General features: G+C 44.5%; 1 protein-coding gene across 1 annotated transcript; it reads left to right on the top strand.

Moving 5' to 3' along the window:
* The first annotated feature begins 759 nt into the window (after nucleotides 1-759).
* On the top strand, nucleotides 760-15,005 carry ipo9 (importin 9). The gene is made up of 24 exons (XM_056436456.1): nucleotides 760-1,112; nucleotides 3,638-3,699; nucleotides 4,047-4,133; nucleotides 4,289-4,490; nucleotides 5,334-5,422; nucleotides 6,113-6,199; nucleotides 6,332-6,451; nucleotides 6,677-6,777; nucleotides 7,228-7,286; nucleotides 7,388-7,539; nucleotides 7,634-7,732; nucleotides 8,356-8,462; nucleotides 8,590-8,729; nucleotides 8,946-9,108; nucleotides 9,803-10,029; nucleotides 10,307-10,455; nucleotides 10,792-10,920; nucleotides 11,147-11,422; nucleotides 11,539-11,705; nucleotides 12,497-12,630; nucleotides 12,772-12,891; nucleotides 13,258-13,374; nucleotides 13,471-13,550; nucleotides 14,136-15,005. Exons 1-24 carry the CDS (start codon nucleotides 842-844, stop codon nucleotides 14,244-14,246), a joined length of 3,249 nt encoding a protein of 1,082 aa, XP_056292431.1. The 5' UTR covers nucleotides 760-841; the 3' UTR covers nucleotides 14,247-15,005.
* The last annotated feature ends 371 nt before the right edge of the window (nucleotides 15,006-15,376 follow it).

Raw genomic sequence — 15,376 nt, 5'->3', positions numbered from 1 at the left:
AAACCAGAGGAGAGCAACCAACTCGGTAAAATACAAGCATGTCTTAAAGACATAAAAACATGGATGACCTGCAACTTCTTGATGTTAAACTCAGACAAAACCGAAGTAATTTTAATCGGCCCTGAGCACCTCAGAGATCAATTATCTGGTGATGTGGATTCTGTAGACGGCATTGCCCTAGCATCCAACACCACTGTGAAGAATCTTGGCGTTATCTTTGATCGGGACTTGTCCTTTAACTCCCACGTAAAGCAAATCTCAAGGACTGCATTCTTTCATCTACGTAATATTTCAAAAATCAGGCACATCTTGTCTCAAAAAGATGCAGAAAAATTGGTTCATGTATTTAAACTCTAAATCTGTCCTTCTGTACACATGACATCTATTGCACCTGTCCATCATGGAGAGGGATCCTCCTCTGTTCTCTCCTGAAGGTTTCTTCCCTTTTTTCTCCCCTGAAGGGTTATTTGGGAGTTTTTCCTGGTCCGATGCGAGGTTTTGGGGCAGGGATGTCTATGTGTACAGATTGTAAAGCACTCCGAGACAAATTTGTAATTTGTGAAATTGGGCTATACAAATAAACTGAATTGAATTGAAGACCTAGGTAGAAAATGCACGGCCCGCGCCACTGATACAATATATTTACTCAACACCGCCGCATCTGTAATTGATGTGGCGTCAAGTGTATTTAAAGTTGACGACGATAAGTTGTCCCCCCTCCCCCGACCGCTAGAGGGAGTCCGAGCTTAAAAACCAAAAGACCGACCCAAAAACAAGACACGTGGGCCGAACCGGACCACAGGGTGCGCTTCCTCCCACCAAGCCCCGCCTCCACGTTTCCATGCATTGGCACGCTTCGCCTCCGTCGCTGTGGCTCGCTGCTCCTCCCCGGTGTGGCGGTGTCGGTGGTGGACTGACTCTGTCGCGGGCTGCGGGTGAAAACACGGCAGGGATGAGTGCGGCGGGTGGTGCTCGGTCCGGTTCGGCCGCTGGCCCGGTACAGCAGGGCCTGAAAGAGGCTCTCATCGAGACGCTGACGGCCATCCTGTCCCCGGTTAAAGAAGTGCGCGCCGCCGCGGAGGAGCAGGTCAAAGTGCTGGAAGTGACAGAGGGTGAGTGGTGGTCGGTGTCCAACCGCCAGTTGAGCGCGTTAACGGCTGCTAGCTGCCCCGGTGCTCTCGCGCATTAAACTCCCGGGCCTCGTTCAGAGAGCAGCCGCACGCGGACAGCTGTCTTGCTGCTTTTTAACGGCGCTAACTTTGTGCTCCGCCGAGAAGAAGCTAGCAGTCCAAACGTTAGCCGGAGAACTAACTTAGTGCCTCGGCTCCACGAAAAGGCCATTTTTACAGAAGTTAGTGATAATGGCGCGTTAGCTTTGCTCAAACTGACAATAGTGTCACAACTGTACGCTTTAACTTTCACGTCAGCTGGTAACGTTAGGGAAGTTCCGTTGAGCACATGGAGGAGGGCTGAGGGGAGTCGGCCTCAACTCCACAGCAACACAGCGGGCGACGTTGTATTTAACGTCCTGTTACGTTACATGACGTCATCGCCACACGTCAGTTGTGAAGCTCGCGCGCCACACGAACCTCTCCTGCTCGCGAGCGCATTGGGATTTGATAACGTGGTTATGACAGCTCATCTTTTAGTCACCTGAACCCTCGTCTACACTTCTTCATATCGAGCAGCGTGTGTAGCGAGATGCAAACGGACTTCTTCATGTCACAGAAGTATTATGACGTTATTCCACGGTCCATATGCGAACCACGTAACGCCCTGTGACAGATTTTCCCGCGAAGACGTCTCACGTGGATCCCGCATCATCTACATCCTTGGCAACATATACGTGAGAGTCTCATTGTCCATGCACACATAACGTTCATACTACTGTAAAGTTGTTTTTTCATAGAAACGTGATCTGCCCAAAATAAGCTTTATTGCTCCTCATATTCCCAGTTGTGTTGATGGGAGTTAAAATGCATGTTTCCACCAGGATACACCCATCTTTAACATTCTTTATCTATTTAAAATATAAAGCAACACAAGCATGGAAGCACCTTGTGTCAAGTTTATAACTATTTAATAGCAGTGAAAGTGTCATGGAGATCACTAAAATCCCTGAATACGTCTTGAGGCGTGAATTGTGAGCTCTTGTAAGCGGATGCCCGTGTTGCTAAATCAGGCCAATTCAGAATTCTTTCCTTCTGGTGGGCAAATAAACATTTGAATAAACTCTTTCCCGATTACAATTTGACTTGGCAGTGACACAAGTGGTCTATGGTGTGTTGTGATTTCCGTTTAAAAGGCTCATTAAAGTTCTTCAAATATAGTTTGGGAGTTTACAAAGACCATAGACATGAACTTGACAGTATACTTTGTCTAAACAATTGCTGACTGTTGCGTTTTCATTGTGTAAATGAGACAATCAATCCATTATTACCGCTTCATCCTCATTAGGGTCGCGGGGGCGCTGGAGCCGATCCTAGCTGACATAGGGCGAAGACAGGGGACACCCTGGACAGGCCGCCAGTCCATCTCAGGGCCCACAGAGAGACATACAACCATTCACTCTCACATTCACACCTATGGGCAATTTAGAGATCAATTAACCTGACTGCATGTGTTTGGACTGTGGGAGGAATTGAACCCACGGCCCTCTTGCAGTGCTAGCCACTACACCACCGTGCAGCCAAAATGACACCAATGCATTTTATTTTTAAATAGCTCTCAATTGGGACACATGGATACTGTGGACTATATCCAGTACCGAGTGGCTAGACTTCCCATTGTCTGTTCCCCGGTGAAAGGCTAATTGTGAACACTGTCTGGCTGCAGCGTCGCAGCGAGGTCGACCCTTTTCGCTGGCCCCCCTCTGAGGCAGGCGCTCTGTACGTTCGTCAGCACTAACATTGTCTTCTGGCGCCTGATGTCACTCCTAGTAAAACCAAGTGAGTGAGAGAGAGAGCTGGATCAGAGCTGAGGTTGACGCTGATCCTGGACTATATTTATCACACTGCATTCCTGTCAGGCCAGCTTCAAAGCGGTGTACTCCTTTGCGCCTTATAGCTCATCAGTTGTTGCAATGTCGTTATCCTCGGAACCAAATCACATCAATTTATCATTTATTGTAGTACACAGGCTCACAACAACACACATAAACATGTGTCAAATGTACGTCCAGCTAAGAGACTGTGACATGTTTGTTTTGACTGTATGCTTTGGCTTTCTTTTGTTGTATTTTGTATTTTTATTGCGTGGCATCACATAGTGTCTCTTTGTCATCATGCTGCTGCAGCTATTTCATGTTCCAGAAGCGCAATTCAGTTAAAATTCTGGGGTCAAAGTGAAAACAAATGATCTAAACGACACCAGAAGGGAACATGTATAAAACACTTGAGGCATCTTCACCAACAATTACAGCATTTAGTCTCTGTGGGTAGATTTGGCTCATGACACTGGAGCTTGTCGTGGTTTGTTTGAAAGACTAGTGTCTCTTGTTTATCAGCACCGTCGTTACAAACACTTGATGTGACTCCTTCCTGTAGCCTCCTGCTATTATAGTATAATCTATATTCTGAGCTCTCTTGTTTTTACATTCATGATTTGTTTAATTGTGTTGTCTTTGTTCATATCGTAGAGTTTGGTGTCCATCTGGCAGAACTCACAGTTGATCCTCAGGGAGCGCTCGCAATTCGTCAGGTGAGTGTAAAATAATAATATATTAGATTTATATAGCGCTTTATAATATTCTCAGACGCTTTGACATAGTCGGGGGGGGAAACGGTGTGAGACAGACAGACAGGAGACGAACGACAATAAGCGTCATACACAGGCACAATCACACACATGGACTGATGGGTAGGGGGAAGGAGGGCTCTGGGGAAGCAGATGAGAAAATATGTGTTTTGAGGCGCGACAGTAAAACAGTAAACGTGCATGTTAAACAAAGGTCTGAGATGGGTATTGATCACGGTGGGCGACTGATTGTGCAATTTAACAGATGTCGCGCTCACTCCTCGCGTCCGTCTTGTTGCCTGTGTTTGCAGTTGGCGTCAGTTATCCTGAAGCAGTATGTGGAAACTCACTGGTGTTCACAGTCAGAGAAATTCAGGCCTCCTGAAACTACAGATCAGGTAAACCACTCTTCATCTTAAATACATTTCTTTGTCTGCTCCGGGCAGACGTTTTACCCTTTTGGGAATGATTTCCCACACACTTTTATCTGGACCGAGAAAGCTTCTTTTTTTAGTTTTGAGCCAGATGTTGTCAAAGTCCTGTCCTCCTCCAGGCTAAAGCCTCCATCAGGGAGCTGCTGCCAAGCGGTTTGCGGGAGGCGATCAGCAAAGTCCGCTCCAGCGTTGCGTACGCCGTGTCAGCCATCGCCCACTGGGACTGGCCTGAGGCCTGGCCACAGCTGTTCACCCTGCTGATGGAGATGCTGGTCAGCGGAGAAGTCAATGCTGTGCATGGGGCCATGCGGGTCCTCACAGGTATATAATAAGAGACACACAAACACACAAACGGTACATGTACCTCCTCTAAAGCATGATGAGAATATAAGTGACTTTCTCTCAAGGCACAGCCAGTGTTATTATTTAATACTAATAATATTTTTTTCCATCAGTGCCAAAAGATACCTTTTTTCAAATTTACGAAACATGCTATATGCATCCATTTTAAACTTGACGCGGCATAATGTTTCAGACCTGTAAGGAATATTCGTTTACAGAAGCATTTACAATTTGTTTTCTCCTTTTCATTACAGGTTAATATTTAGACTCCAGCTCAGAGCAATTTGATTTAATTCAAACTGTGTTTCTCTGTATCTGTTGGTATCAGATGCTGATGTGTTTGTATAAACACATCAGCATCCACTTATGAGTCGATCTTCAACAAAAAACTGTTTCGGTGTATTTATATCTCCGACTTTTGATTTCAATCTATTTCACACAGTAATTTTCAATGGAAAAGTTAAAAAGATAAATGTTATTGTCTCAGAAGTGGCTATCAGCAGAAATCCTTAAGTTTAGGTATCAGGCGAGAACACGTGGGATTGGTAATATTCATTACACTGAGTTTCAGTATGTGCCACTGCTGGCTGTTGCTGAAGATAAGAAACACCAAACCATCATGTTGTTTACCAACAAATTGCTTTTGCCAACCTCACTATTTGTCTCGTTCCACTTTTTTGTATATTTTGTTCATTCTTACTTCAAAAGAAAGAAATCATTGAGGACGAAATACTCCGTTTGACAAATAATAACTTGAGAAAAACCAGGCAGGCTTCAAATGTATTTTTGTTTATCTTAAAACCTGTTGTGTGTTAAATCCAGAGTTTACTCGGGAGGTGACCGATACACAGATGCCGCTGGTGGCTCCAGTCATCTTACCTGAAATGTACAAGATCTTCACAATGGTTGAGGTATGACTCAAACTTGTAACTCTACTGGTTAGAAACAGCTCAATTATTCTTCCGGTATATTTAGCTTATTTATATTTTTCTGGATGCACACAGTTTGTCAACAACCAGTGGGAGCATGGACGGATTAAGAAACCACGGGCCCCTGGGCCTGGACGTGTCAAGGCCCCCCCCCCCCCCCCAAAACAAAAAAACAAACAAAAACCCCCCAAAAAAAACATCGCTAACAAAACAGTCCGTATGGAACAACGATACCGGAGCTGCGCAGACAACATAACGCAAATTAAATAAAAGCGACTTCACGCAGAGGCTCTGGCTTAGGGGCCCCCTGAGCTCATGGGCCCCTGGTGCCGGTAGGCTCGTTCGGTAACCTATCCCTGAGTAGGACTATTGGGGCCCTGTTACTGACATGAATGACGTAAGCGTAGCATATACCGGCTACGGCGCATCGTGTCATATCATCATATTCATATCAATACAATGTTAATAACAGCGACGTCACGCGCGGAGGCTCTGGCTTAGGGGCCCCCTGAGCTCATGGGCGCCTGGGCCCGGTAGGCCCGTTCGTTAATCCATCCCTGAGTGGGAGCTGTACAATTCTGTCACTGATAATATCCCTTATTCTGCTGCATAGTGTTTGTTTAATATAAAGTTTTGGCTACATCATTTTCATAACTTGTAAAACTGTTACAGGTGTACAGTATTCGTACGCGATCCAGAGCAGTGGAGATATTCACCACCTGTGCCAACCTCATCTGTGCTATTGAGGAGCTTGAGAAGGTGAGTCATGGGGATAGTTGCATAATAGATTTATATCATACATTTATGACCCATTTTCAACAAACGTGACTTACTTGTGTGCCCCTCTTCTGTGTCTGTGTGTGTGTGGTTTGTGTGTTTGTGTGTGTGTAGGGTGCTGCCAAAGCCTTGATCTTCCCCGTTGTGCAGCAGTTCACAGAAGCGTTTGTGCAGGCTCTGCAGATGCCTGACGGACAATCGTCTGATAGCGGCCTCAAGATGGAAGTCCTCAAGGTGAGAGACGTTACAGACCAAAGAGTCATCCCGAAGTTTCTTGGTGTCCTCTTCAAATGTCTCTTATCATTTTTGTTTAAATAGTAAATACATTTTCAGTTAAAATAACTGTAGAGTGATTGTGTTATGCAGCAGTGTGATAGTCACATTATATTTATCCACTTAAGAAACCAAGATGAGGGAAGTGGTATGTGGTTGTATTTAAATGTTTTCATCCTCTCCCAGGCGGTAACGGCGTTGGTGAGGAACTTCCCCAAACCCATGGTGTCCTCCATGCAGCAGATATTACCCATTGTGTGGAATACACTGACTGAAAGTGCAGCTCTATATCCTTTACAATGCCAAACTGTGGAGTAGCGAATACTTTCTGTCTAAAAAGTTGTTTAGGTGAAACTGGAAATGAACACGATATATAACTAGCGCTTTAACTTTTCAGACAGTTTTGAGTTTGTGGCCTGTTGGTGGCAGAACATTTTCTTTAAACCACAAATCCACCTCAGCAGTCATTCTGTTACATGGAAGTCACCTGCTTACTCTGCAAGATCAAAAGAGTTTTATGTTACGCAAATAATCTCGTTTTTTGCAAAGATTGTTCTACTTAATTAATTGTGTACGCCACTCATCTGTTCTCTTTTTTTGGGATTTAAATCAGTGAACTGAATGAAAAGATCCTTGATTATATATATATATTACGACTACTAACAATACAGGAAAACTAAAGGTGCAGGCAGTTTTAACGGTTTGTGTAGTGGAGTATTCCTTAACCATATGTTCACTTATGTGAGAACAGAAGTCAACTACACAGAAGAAGTGGATGACCCAGTCGACTCCGATGGTGAGCGGCGTGCTTTCACTGCCAGCATGCAATATTGATTTGAACAATTTTCAGCATTCAAAGCCCCTTTTTCAATCTTCTCATTGGCTCCTTTTTTGCAGGCGAGGTTTTGGGTTTTGAGAATCTGGTGTTCAGCATCTTTGAGTTTGTCCACACGCTGCTGGAGAACAACAAGTTCAAGAGCACGGTGAAGAAAGCCCTGCCCGAACTCATCTACTACGTCATCCTGTACATGCAGATCACCGAGGACCAGGTGAGGTGTATTGATAACAATTGCTGTTGAGTGAGAAGTTGCAGATATGGAAGTATGAGCTGTAAAGAAAGTGTTCACCATCTTGTTTCCTCAGATCAAAGCGTGGACAACCAACCCCCAGCAGTTTGTAGAGGACGAGGATGATGACACCTTCTCCTACTCTGTCAGGATCTCTGCTCAGGACCTGCTGCTGGTGAGATACTAACCTTCAACTCTTTGAAAAACAACCAATCTTTCAAGCCCTAAAAAAATACAAAATTACTTCTTGTGTAACTGTATAGCTGAGAGTTTCCTTTTAAAAGTGCAGTTTGTAGGATTATAGACTTGTGAAAACAGAGTCCATCTTTACCAATAGATAACTAATTGCTCCACACTGTCTCTATAAAATCACTGTTAGCGTAAAAGATTCTGAGGGTGCGTTTCACATCCCACCAGTTTGTTTTCTGCATGTCAGTCAATATTTATGTTACGGTCCAGTTCCAGTCTGGTCTAAAAATATTCATTGTCTCCACATAGTCCTAGAGAAATACACCTTCTACCCTTCTTACTGCCTCTACAAACACTCGCGGCCTCTGGTGAACCATGTTGTTGAGTCCTTCAAAAATGACTTTTGAACACGGATTCTTCTCTTTCGTGTTCAGTCATAGAGATGCTCAGCAGTGCTCTCACATGTAGAACATGGGTCATAAATGACATCATTTTTAAGTTGTCAGTAGTATTTTAATTGCTACTCTTTGCACTTCGGTTCACTTCAAGGGCCTCTGGTCCACTCTGAGAGTGTGCATAATGATGGAAACCTTTGACCTCTACATCCAGGCTGTTGCTGCAGAGTTTCAGAATGAGAGCGCCGCAGCGCTGGCAGCGGCAGCAACCAGACACCTCCAGGAGGCAGAGCAGGCCAAAAACAGTGGCAACGAGCACTGGTGGGGAGAAACTAACACTATTCTGACTCTGTCAGTGTCTGGCCTTCAAACTTTGCTGAATTTGTCCTGATTTCACCTGGGCTTTTAAGTCAGAAAAGTAATGTTTGTTTTGTTATTTTTAAACTAGGTGGAAGATCCACGAGGCCTGCCTGTTGGCCCTCGGCTCTGTCAAAACCATCATCACGGAGAACGTGAAGAACGGTCGTATCCAGTTTGACATGCATGGTTTCCTGGCCAACGTTATCCTCGCTGATCTCAACCTGCCAGGTGAGTCCCAATCTGTCCCTTTGAACGGGATCACCAGCACAAAGAACACCCCTAAATCAAAGTACTAACTTTCTGACGTGTATGTGATCGATATAGTTTATTCCTCCGTTGGTGCCCCAGTTCCTCACAAGGAACACATTGCCCCAACAATGCAAATAATTAGTTATTGAATAAATATTCCAGCATATTAAATGATCTTTTCTGTCCCTTGACCAGCGGCGTCTCCGTTCCTCCTCGGCCGGGCTCTGTGGGCGGCCAGTCGCTTCACAGCAGCCATGTCTACTGAACTCATCCAGCAGTTCCTTCAGGCCACCGTCAGCGGCCTCCACGACAGCCAGCCGCCCTCGGTCCGCATTTCCGCGGTCAGGGCCATCTGGGGGTGAGCAAGTGGTGTTTTACCTGTGCAGAGGATGTTTGGGATTCAACAAAGAACAACTCCATCTGGATGCCAGAGACCACGGAACGAGCAGTCTGAGACGCATCAAGACACCTGGATCTTCTCATTGGTCATGCTCCAACTGTTAAAAACTATATGGGTTCAAAACCTTTCTGGAAGAGTTCGCTGACAGTAAAGCTGAACACATTTTAGTGACTGGAAAAACATTTTGAAATGATCCAGACTAGACATGATTGTTTCCTGTGCTGTAGGAAAAGTTATGACAGTCGTTTCATATTCTTCTTGCCGAAAATGTAATTAAGAAACGCAAATTTAGAGGCGAAGATGCTACCTTAGCATTAGCACTCATACATGTTCTGTATTCAACAGACCATATTTTCCATGCTAGTTACTGAGTCTTAAAATGCCAATGGATGGATGTTCTTACATTTGGAATGAGCTAACTAGGTGTTAACAGAATTTATGCTAAGCTAACCCGCTGCTGGCTTTAGCTTTTAATGTACCATGCCAATATCAGAGTGGTATTGATCTTCTCATTTAATCCTCAACAGGAAAGGGAACAAATTAATTTCCAAAAAAAAATTCTGCTTAAAATGGAGAGTATAGATGTGTTCGATGTTGTTATTGCTTGTGCATCGCTGCACACTGCGTGTTTATCATTACTGTCTTTCTCCAGGTATTGTGATCAGCTGAAGCTGTCAGAAAGCACCCACGTCCTTCAGCCCTTCCTCCCCAGCATCCTCGAGGGACTGGTCCAACTGGCTGCCCAGTTCAGCTCCGAGGTGCTCACCCTCGTCATGGAGACTCTGTGCATCGTCTGCACCGTCGACCCGGTTTTCACCACCAGCGCCGAGAACAAAATCTGCCCCCTGACCATTGCGATCTTCCTTAAATACAACAATGGTACTGCTATGAGACTTGTACTGCTTTCACATCTGATTCTGTATTTCAACTTCCTTCTATGGATTTTCTCTTCATTCCTCCTTTTACAGGTTAAATGGAATATTTAAAACGGCTTTACAATCATTGACATGTATAATCAGGATTCAGTTTCTCTTCGCAAAGTGTTGCACCTTTTTCAGACTTTCAAGAGAAGACGTAGACTTGTTAAGTTAAGGGACAAATGGATGTGATTCGTCTCTTATCTTCTCTCTGGCCCCGTCTCCTCTCCCCTCCCCAGACCCCGTTGTGGCGTCCTTGGCTCAGGACATCTTTAAGGAGCTGGCACAGATCGAAGGCTGCCAGGGCCCCATGCAGATGCGTCTCATCCCCACGCTGGTCAGCATCATGCAGGCTCCCCCCGACAAGATGCCCGCGGGACTCTGTGCTGTAAGTAGTGGCAGTCAGATTGTCCATCTAAAACATCGACTCTGTGTCAGTGGTTAGTAGGTCCATCTTTCAATCCCCGCTCTAGTCGATGTGCCCTTGAGCAAGACACTTAACCCTGCATTGCTCCCTGTAGCTGTGTCTACGGTGTATGAATGTAACATGATTGTAAGTCGCTTTGGATGAAAGCGTCAGCTAAATAAAATGTAATCACTTTATCTAGATATGGCACTTCTATAAATATTACAGGATCAAACTCAAATAATCAGCTCTGCTTTGCAATGTCTTTAAGTAGTTTCCGGAGACTAACCGCATATTTTCTCCACCTCTGCACGACAGACGTCTATCGACATCCTGACCACAGTCGTCCGAAACACCAAACCGCCTCTCTCAGAGATGTTGGTGTGCCAGGCGTTCCCTGTGGTGGCCCAGTGCAGCTTACGCACTGATGACAACACGATAATGCAGGTAAACACAACGACGGCTCCGCGTCTCCTCCAGTCGCGTCTGGAGGAGTCAACGGATGTTTTCCAAAAAAATTCCTCTTTTTATTTTAACTTGGGGTCTTCACATTAATCCTAATCAAACATTTCTGATTTGAATAGAAAATATTTCAAAAACATATGATTGGTGCTGATTTCCTCTAACCCTCTCTGTTACTTCTGCTCTTTCGCCACTTCCCTCTCCTCTCCAGAACGGAGGCGAGTGTCTGCGGGCGTACGTCTCCGTCGCCCTGGAGCAGGTTGCTCAGTGGAGGGACGAGCAGGGGAACAGCGGCCTCTGGTACGTCATGCAGGTGGTCAACCAGCTGCTCGACCCCCGGACTTCCGAGTTCACCGCCGCCTTCGTTGGCCGGTTGGTGTCCACGCTGATCTCTCGGGCGGGAACCCAGCTCGGGGAACAGCTGGACCAGATCCTCCGAGCGATTCTGAGCAAGATGCAGCAAGCTGAGACTCTGAGTGTCATGCAGGTAGGTAAAGGGGGGTGGTGGAGCAAACTCTGGCTTTTAATTCACAGACTGAACCATCAAGCCTGTTCCGGATGTGTGTGTGATAACCGATAACCTGGTCTTTAATCTCTCTTTAGTCTCTGATCATGGTGTTTGCCCACCTGGTTCACTCCCAGCTGGAGCCTCTGCTGGAGTTCTTGTGCAGTCTGCCCGGCCCGACGGGGAAACCTGCGCTGGAGTTCGTCATGACTGAGTGGATGAGCAGGCAGCACTTGTTCTATGGACAGTACGAGGGTAAAGTCAGGTCAGACATTTTCATTCATCATTTATATTGACAACATTTTAAAATGTAAACCCAGAAAATATATATTAAACTTACAGCCAAAGTTTGTATATAAGCTAATTCACAGTTTGCTCTGTGAATCATGCTCATCCTAGCGGTCTACAAATGCTAAGCAGAACCACCAATGGATAAATAAAGTCCATCGTGTTGCCGGCTTTAGGCTAATAAAGTGAAATCTTTCTATAAAAGAGAAAAAAACTGCAATTACATTTTTAATTGCAACTGCAATGATTTTCTTTGCCTGTAGATGTGACATCAACACGTCCACGTCAGCTGCTGGTTGTCGGGTAGTTTAAACTTCCAGCATGAACAGGGCTCTCTTATGTCAGAATTAAGGAAGGGGTGCTTTGTCCGTCAGTCCGTCGTCGTCCTACAACTAACAATCAGTTAACCACTCCCACTGGCAGGGTTTGGCCCTGTAGAGTTTTCACTTTTTATTCTTTCCACAACTATTTCTACAACTTCTGATGTGTGCAACACGAACTGCCATCCATCGATAAGAAGCTGTCTACAATTTGAGCCGTTATCCCAACTTTTAAAAACTGTCATGCCCCCTCCTTTTTTCACATTTAATGTAATGAAACAATGCCTGGTACAAAGTTATTGTTTTGCGTAACTCTGCCCTTAAACTTAAAGAGCTGATAATTTTGTGATATTCTTTTAAACTGTTCGTTCCCAGTACAGTTTTTTTTTTCAACCTTGCCACATATCTGAAACTTGTGTCATCTTTGTTTTGTTTTTTCCCTCCTCAGTACGGTGGCTCTCTGTAAGCTGCTGCAGCACGGGCTCAACACTGACGACAAACGCCTCCAGGACATCGTGGTGAAGGGAGAAGAGATCTACAGCCCCGATGAAGGCATCCGCACACGCTCCAAATCTGCCAAGAGTAAGGAATCAATTGGACCCAGAGATAGTTGAATATGTACATCTCATGACGTCCATGCGGCGATATCAGAGGACGTACCACAGGACGGTGCGGTGTTGACGATGAGCTCTGTTACGTCACTGATTTATTCCTCCTCCACAGACCCAGAGAGGTGGACCAACATTCCTTTGCTTGTGAAGCTCTTTAAGTTGATCATAAATGAGCTGTCGACGGTAGTGGAGTCGAACGCCAGCAGGACGAACCCCGCCGACTGGACTCCAGGTGAATACCAATATTATATATATATATTATAAATTACGAGGGTTCAGTGTTTCACCTGGTGAAGCTTTGATTGGACTTTTAAGGGACGCAAGTGGAATTTCTCTGCAGTAGGAAACGGATGTGTACTCGTTTCAGTGCGGGGGCTCCACTGTGGCGGCTTCATGCATTTCAACCATCCTGACTATTTAGGTGGGAAGTTTCTTTGGGTATCAATGAAGTGTGGCGTTCACTGTGAGGTCAACTTTAGCCATAAAACAGTTGCAGTTATTTTAGTCATATTTGGCAGGTGAAACCCTGGACTCACTGGAATATTGCTGAGTTGTTATTTGTTGTCTGTAAACTAAACCAACTAGCTGTTTGTCTCAGATTCCAGCGGTATGTGGGAGGAAGATGAAGACGGGGGTAGTTTGGATGCTGAAGAGGAGGAGGATGAAGCCCTCGCAGGGCAGCTGCTTTCTGATCTCATCTCCTCCAAGAAATATGGTACCAGTATCGCCTCGATTCCACTTCTTGCTCTTACTGTTGTTGTATAACTTTGTTTCGGGTCACTAAGTTTCCTGCTGCGTTTCTGTCTTACAGATGATGATTTTTACGAGGATGATGATGATGAGGAGGATCCAGATGCTTTGAAGGACCCTATACATCAGATTGATCTGCAGGTACACTAGCGCTAAACTTTTAGTTGCATTTCTCTTTTACAAAATGTAGCCGCGGGGGTTAATACCTCGGGAGACAGGAGTCCTTCAGCTTGAGTATCTTGATTTGTGCTCTTAGCGATGGCTGTTATGGTGAAAACCATCCCTCTATATTTAATTTCATGTCGTGATCTTGTTATTTTTTTCCATTTTTTTTATTAATTCAGAAACTGTTTTCTGTTACATACTGCTGTGCAAAGTATGTACTGTTGTATGCATTTAATTGGTATATAGTCTTGGTATTTCTGGCATACAGCATAAGTGCCATAAGGGGACAAACTAAATCAAATAGTCGTTGCAAAATTGAGCAGCTCAGAATATCTTGATATTAAATGTTATGTGTAAGAGTGTTTTTGTTCCCAGAATATCAAATCGGATCGGAGGCTCCAATTATAAAAGAGCTTTAGGGGGAAAAGGTGCCATCGGATGAAGCACACAATTTTGACCACAACTGATGAACAATTGTAACTGGATTGTGCAGCGTTATTTTCCAGGTCTTCACTGACGTCTTTATAATGAACCCACACTGTCTCTCCTGTCGTTTCCCAGTCGTACCTGACGGACTTCCTGACGCAGTTCGCCCAGCAGCCATGTTACAGCATGTTCTCGGGTCACCTCAACACCACCGAGAGACAAACACTGCAGTCGATAGGCCTCTAGCCCCGCAGAGTGCCGCTCCAACACTTCTTCTTCCATCTAAACTCTCCTCCCGGCCCATCAACTGTGTGTCATGATGAATTTACAACAGGGCGAAGAAAGAAGAGAAAAGTTGACGATGGCCCCGGTAGAGGAAGGAAACCGGGTGAAAAGAGATGGACACGCTCTTACCCATAACTCCCCTGTTTCTACGTTCTCGTGATGGGATGAAGGACTTTGCCGATGTTAAAGCGAGAAGAATGAAGAGGTGAGGGACTGCCTCTGTCAGTTCTTGAAGAAGGTCAGAGGACTCACCATTTTAGAGTAATTGCAGACCGGACGAGAGGATTGTGTAGGAATGTCGAGGCTCCACAGTGGGACAGGTGAATCATGAAATATGGACGGACTATTTTACCAGGTCCTATTTGTAATTTAGACTGTTATTTTTGTGTAAAAATGCGACATGGAAAAACCCTTCCGAGAAACTTTACATTGAATCATCGAAAGTCAAACAAACATCCTAAACCTTTGGGGAAGGAAAGTAACTGGCGGACTAATATTCCAGAAAAACTGACTGTTTCTGAGAGGAAATTAAAATCCCTTTGGCCGGCTGTCATTGTCTCGGGGTCCGGTGGGTATGTGGTAACTTCAGTGTTGCCATAGTGACTCACAGCATTGTCATTTCCTTCGAAATAAAAGTCCAAAAGGGACAATCTTTGCAGATTCCTCTCTTGTCTCCTCAAGATGTGAATAATAATAAAGTACAGGTTATTTTAAAAAGACCACTTGAAGTGTTATTTAAGTGAATATTTGTGGTAAGAAACCAAACTACAAAAATTACATAACTTCATTATACACTAAATATGGGCTTTTGTGTGTGCGTGTTTGTGTATGTGTGACTAAACAACTCATTTAAATGTACTAGAAATGTGTCTGCATCTTTAAAAAAAAAGAGCAAATTTAATTAATTTCTTCTTGCAGGTATTCATTAATGATAAAATATAGAAAAATACAATACTCTAAACATTTTGAACTGAGTTAATTAATTTACACCATAAATTGCATTTTCCTAATCTCTTTTGTGTTTGACTTGTCATGTAATGTTTTGGACTAAGATTATTTATTCAAGTAAAAGTAGAAATACCACAGCAGGC

The sequence above is a fragment of the Pseudoliparis swirei genome, chromosome 18, assembly GCF_029220125.1.
Source record: "Pseudoliparis swirei isolate HS2019 ecotype Mariana Trench chromosome 18, NWPU_hadal_v1, whole genome shotgun sequence".
Taxonomy (NCBI): Eukaryota; Metazoa; Chordata; class Actinopteri; order Perciformes; family Liparidae; genus Pseudoliparis; species Pseudoliparis swirei.
This window is presented reverse-complemented; position numbering and strand designations above follow the sequence as displayed.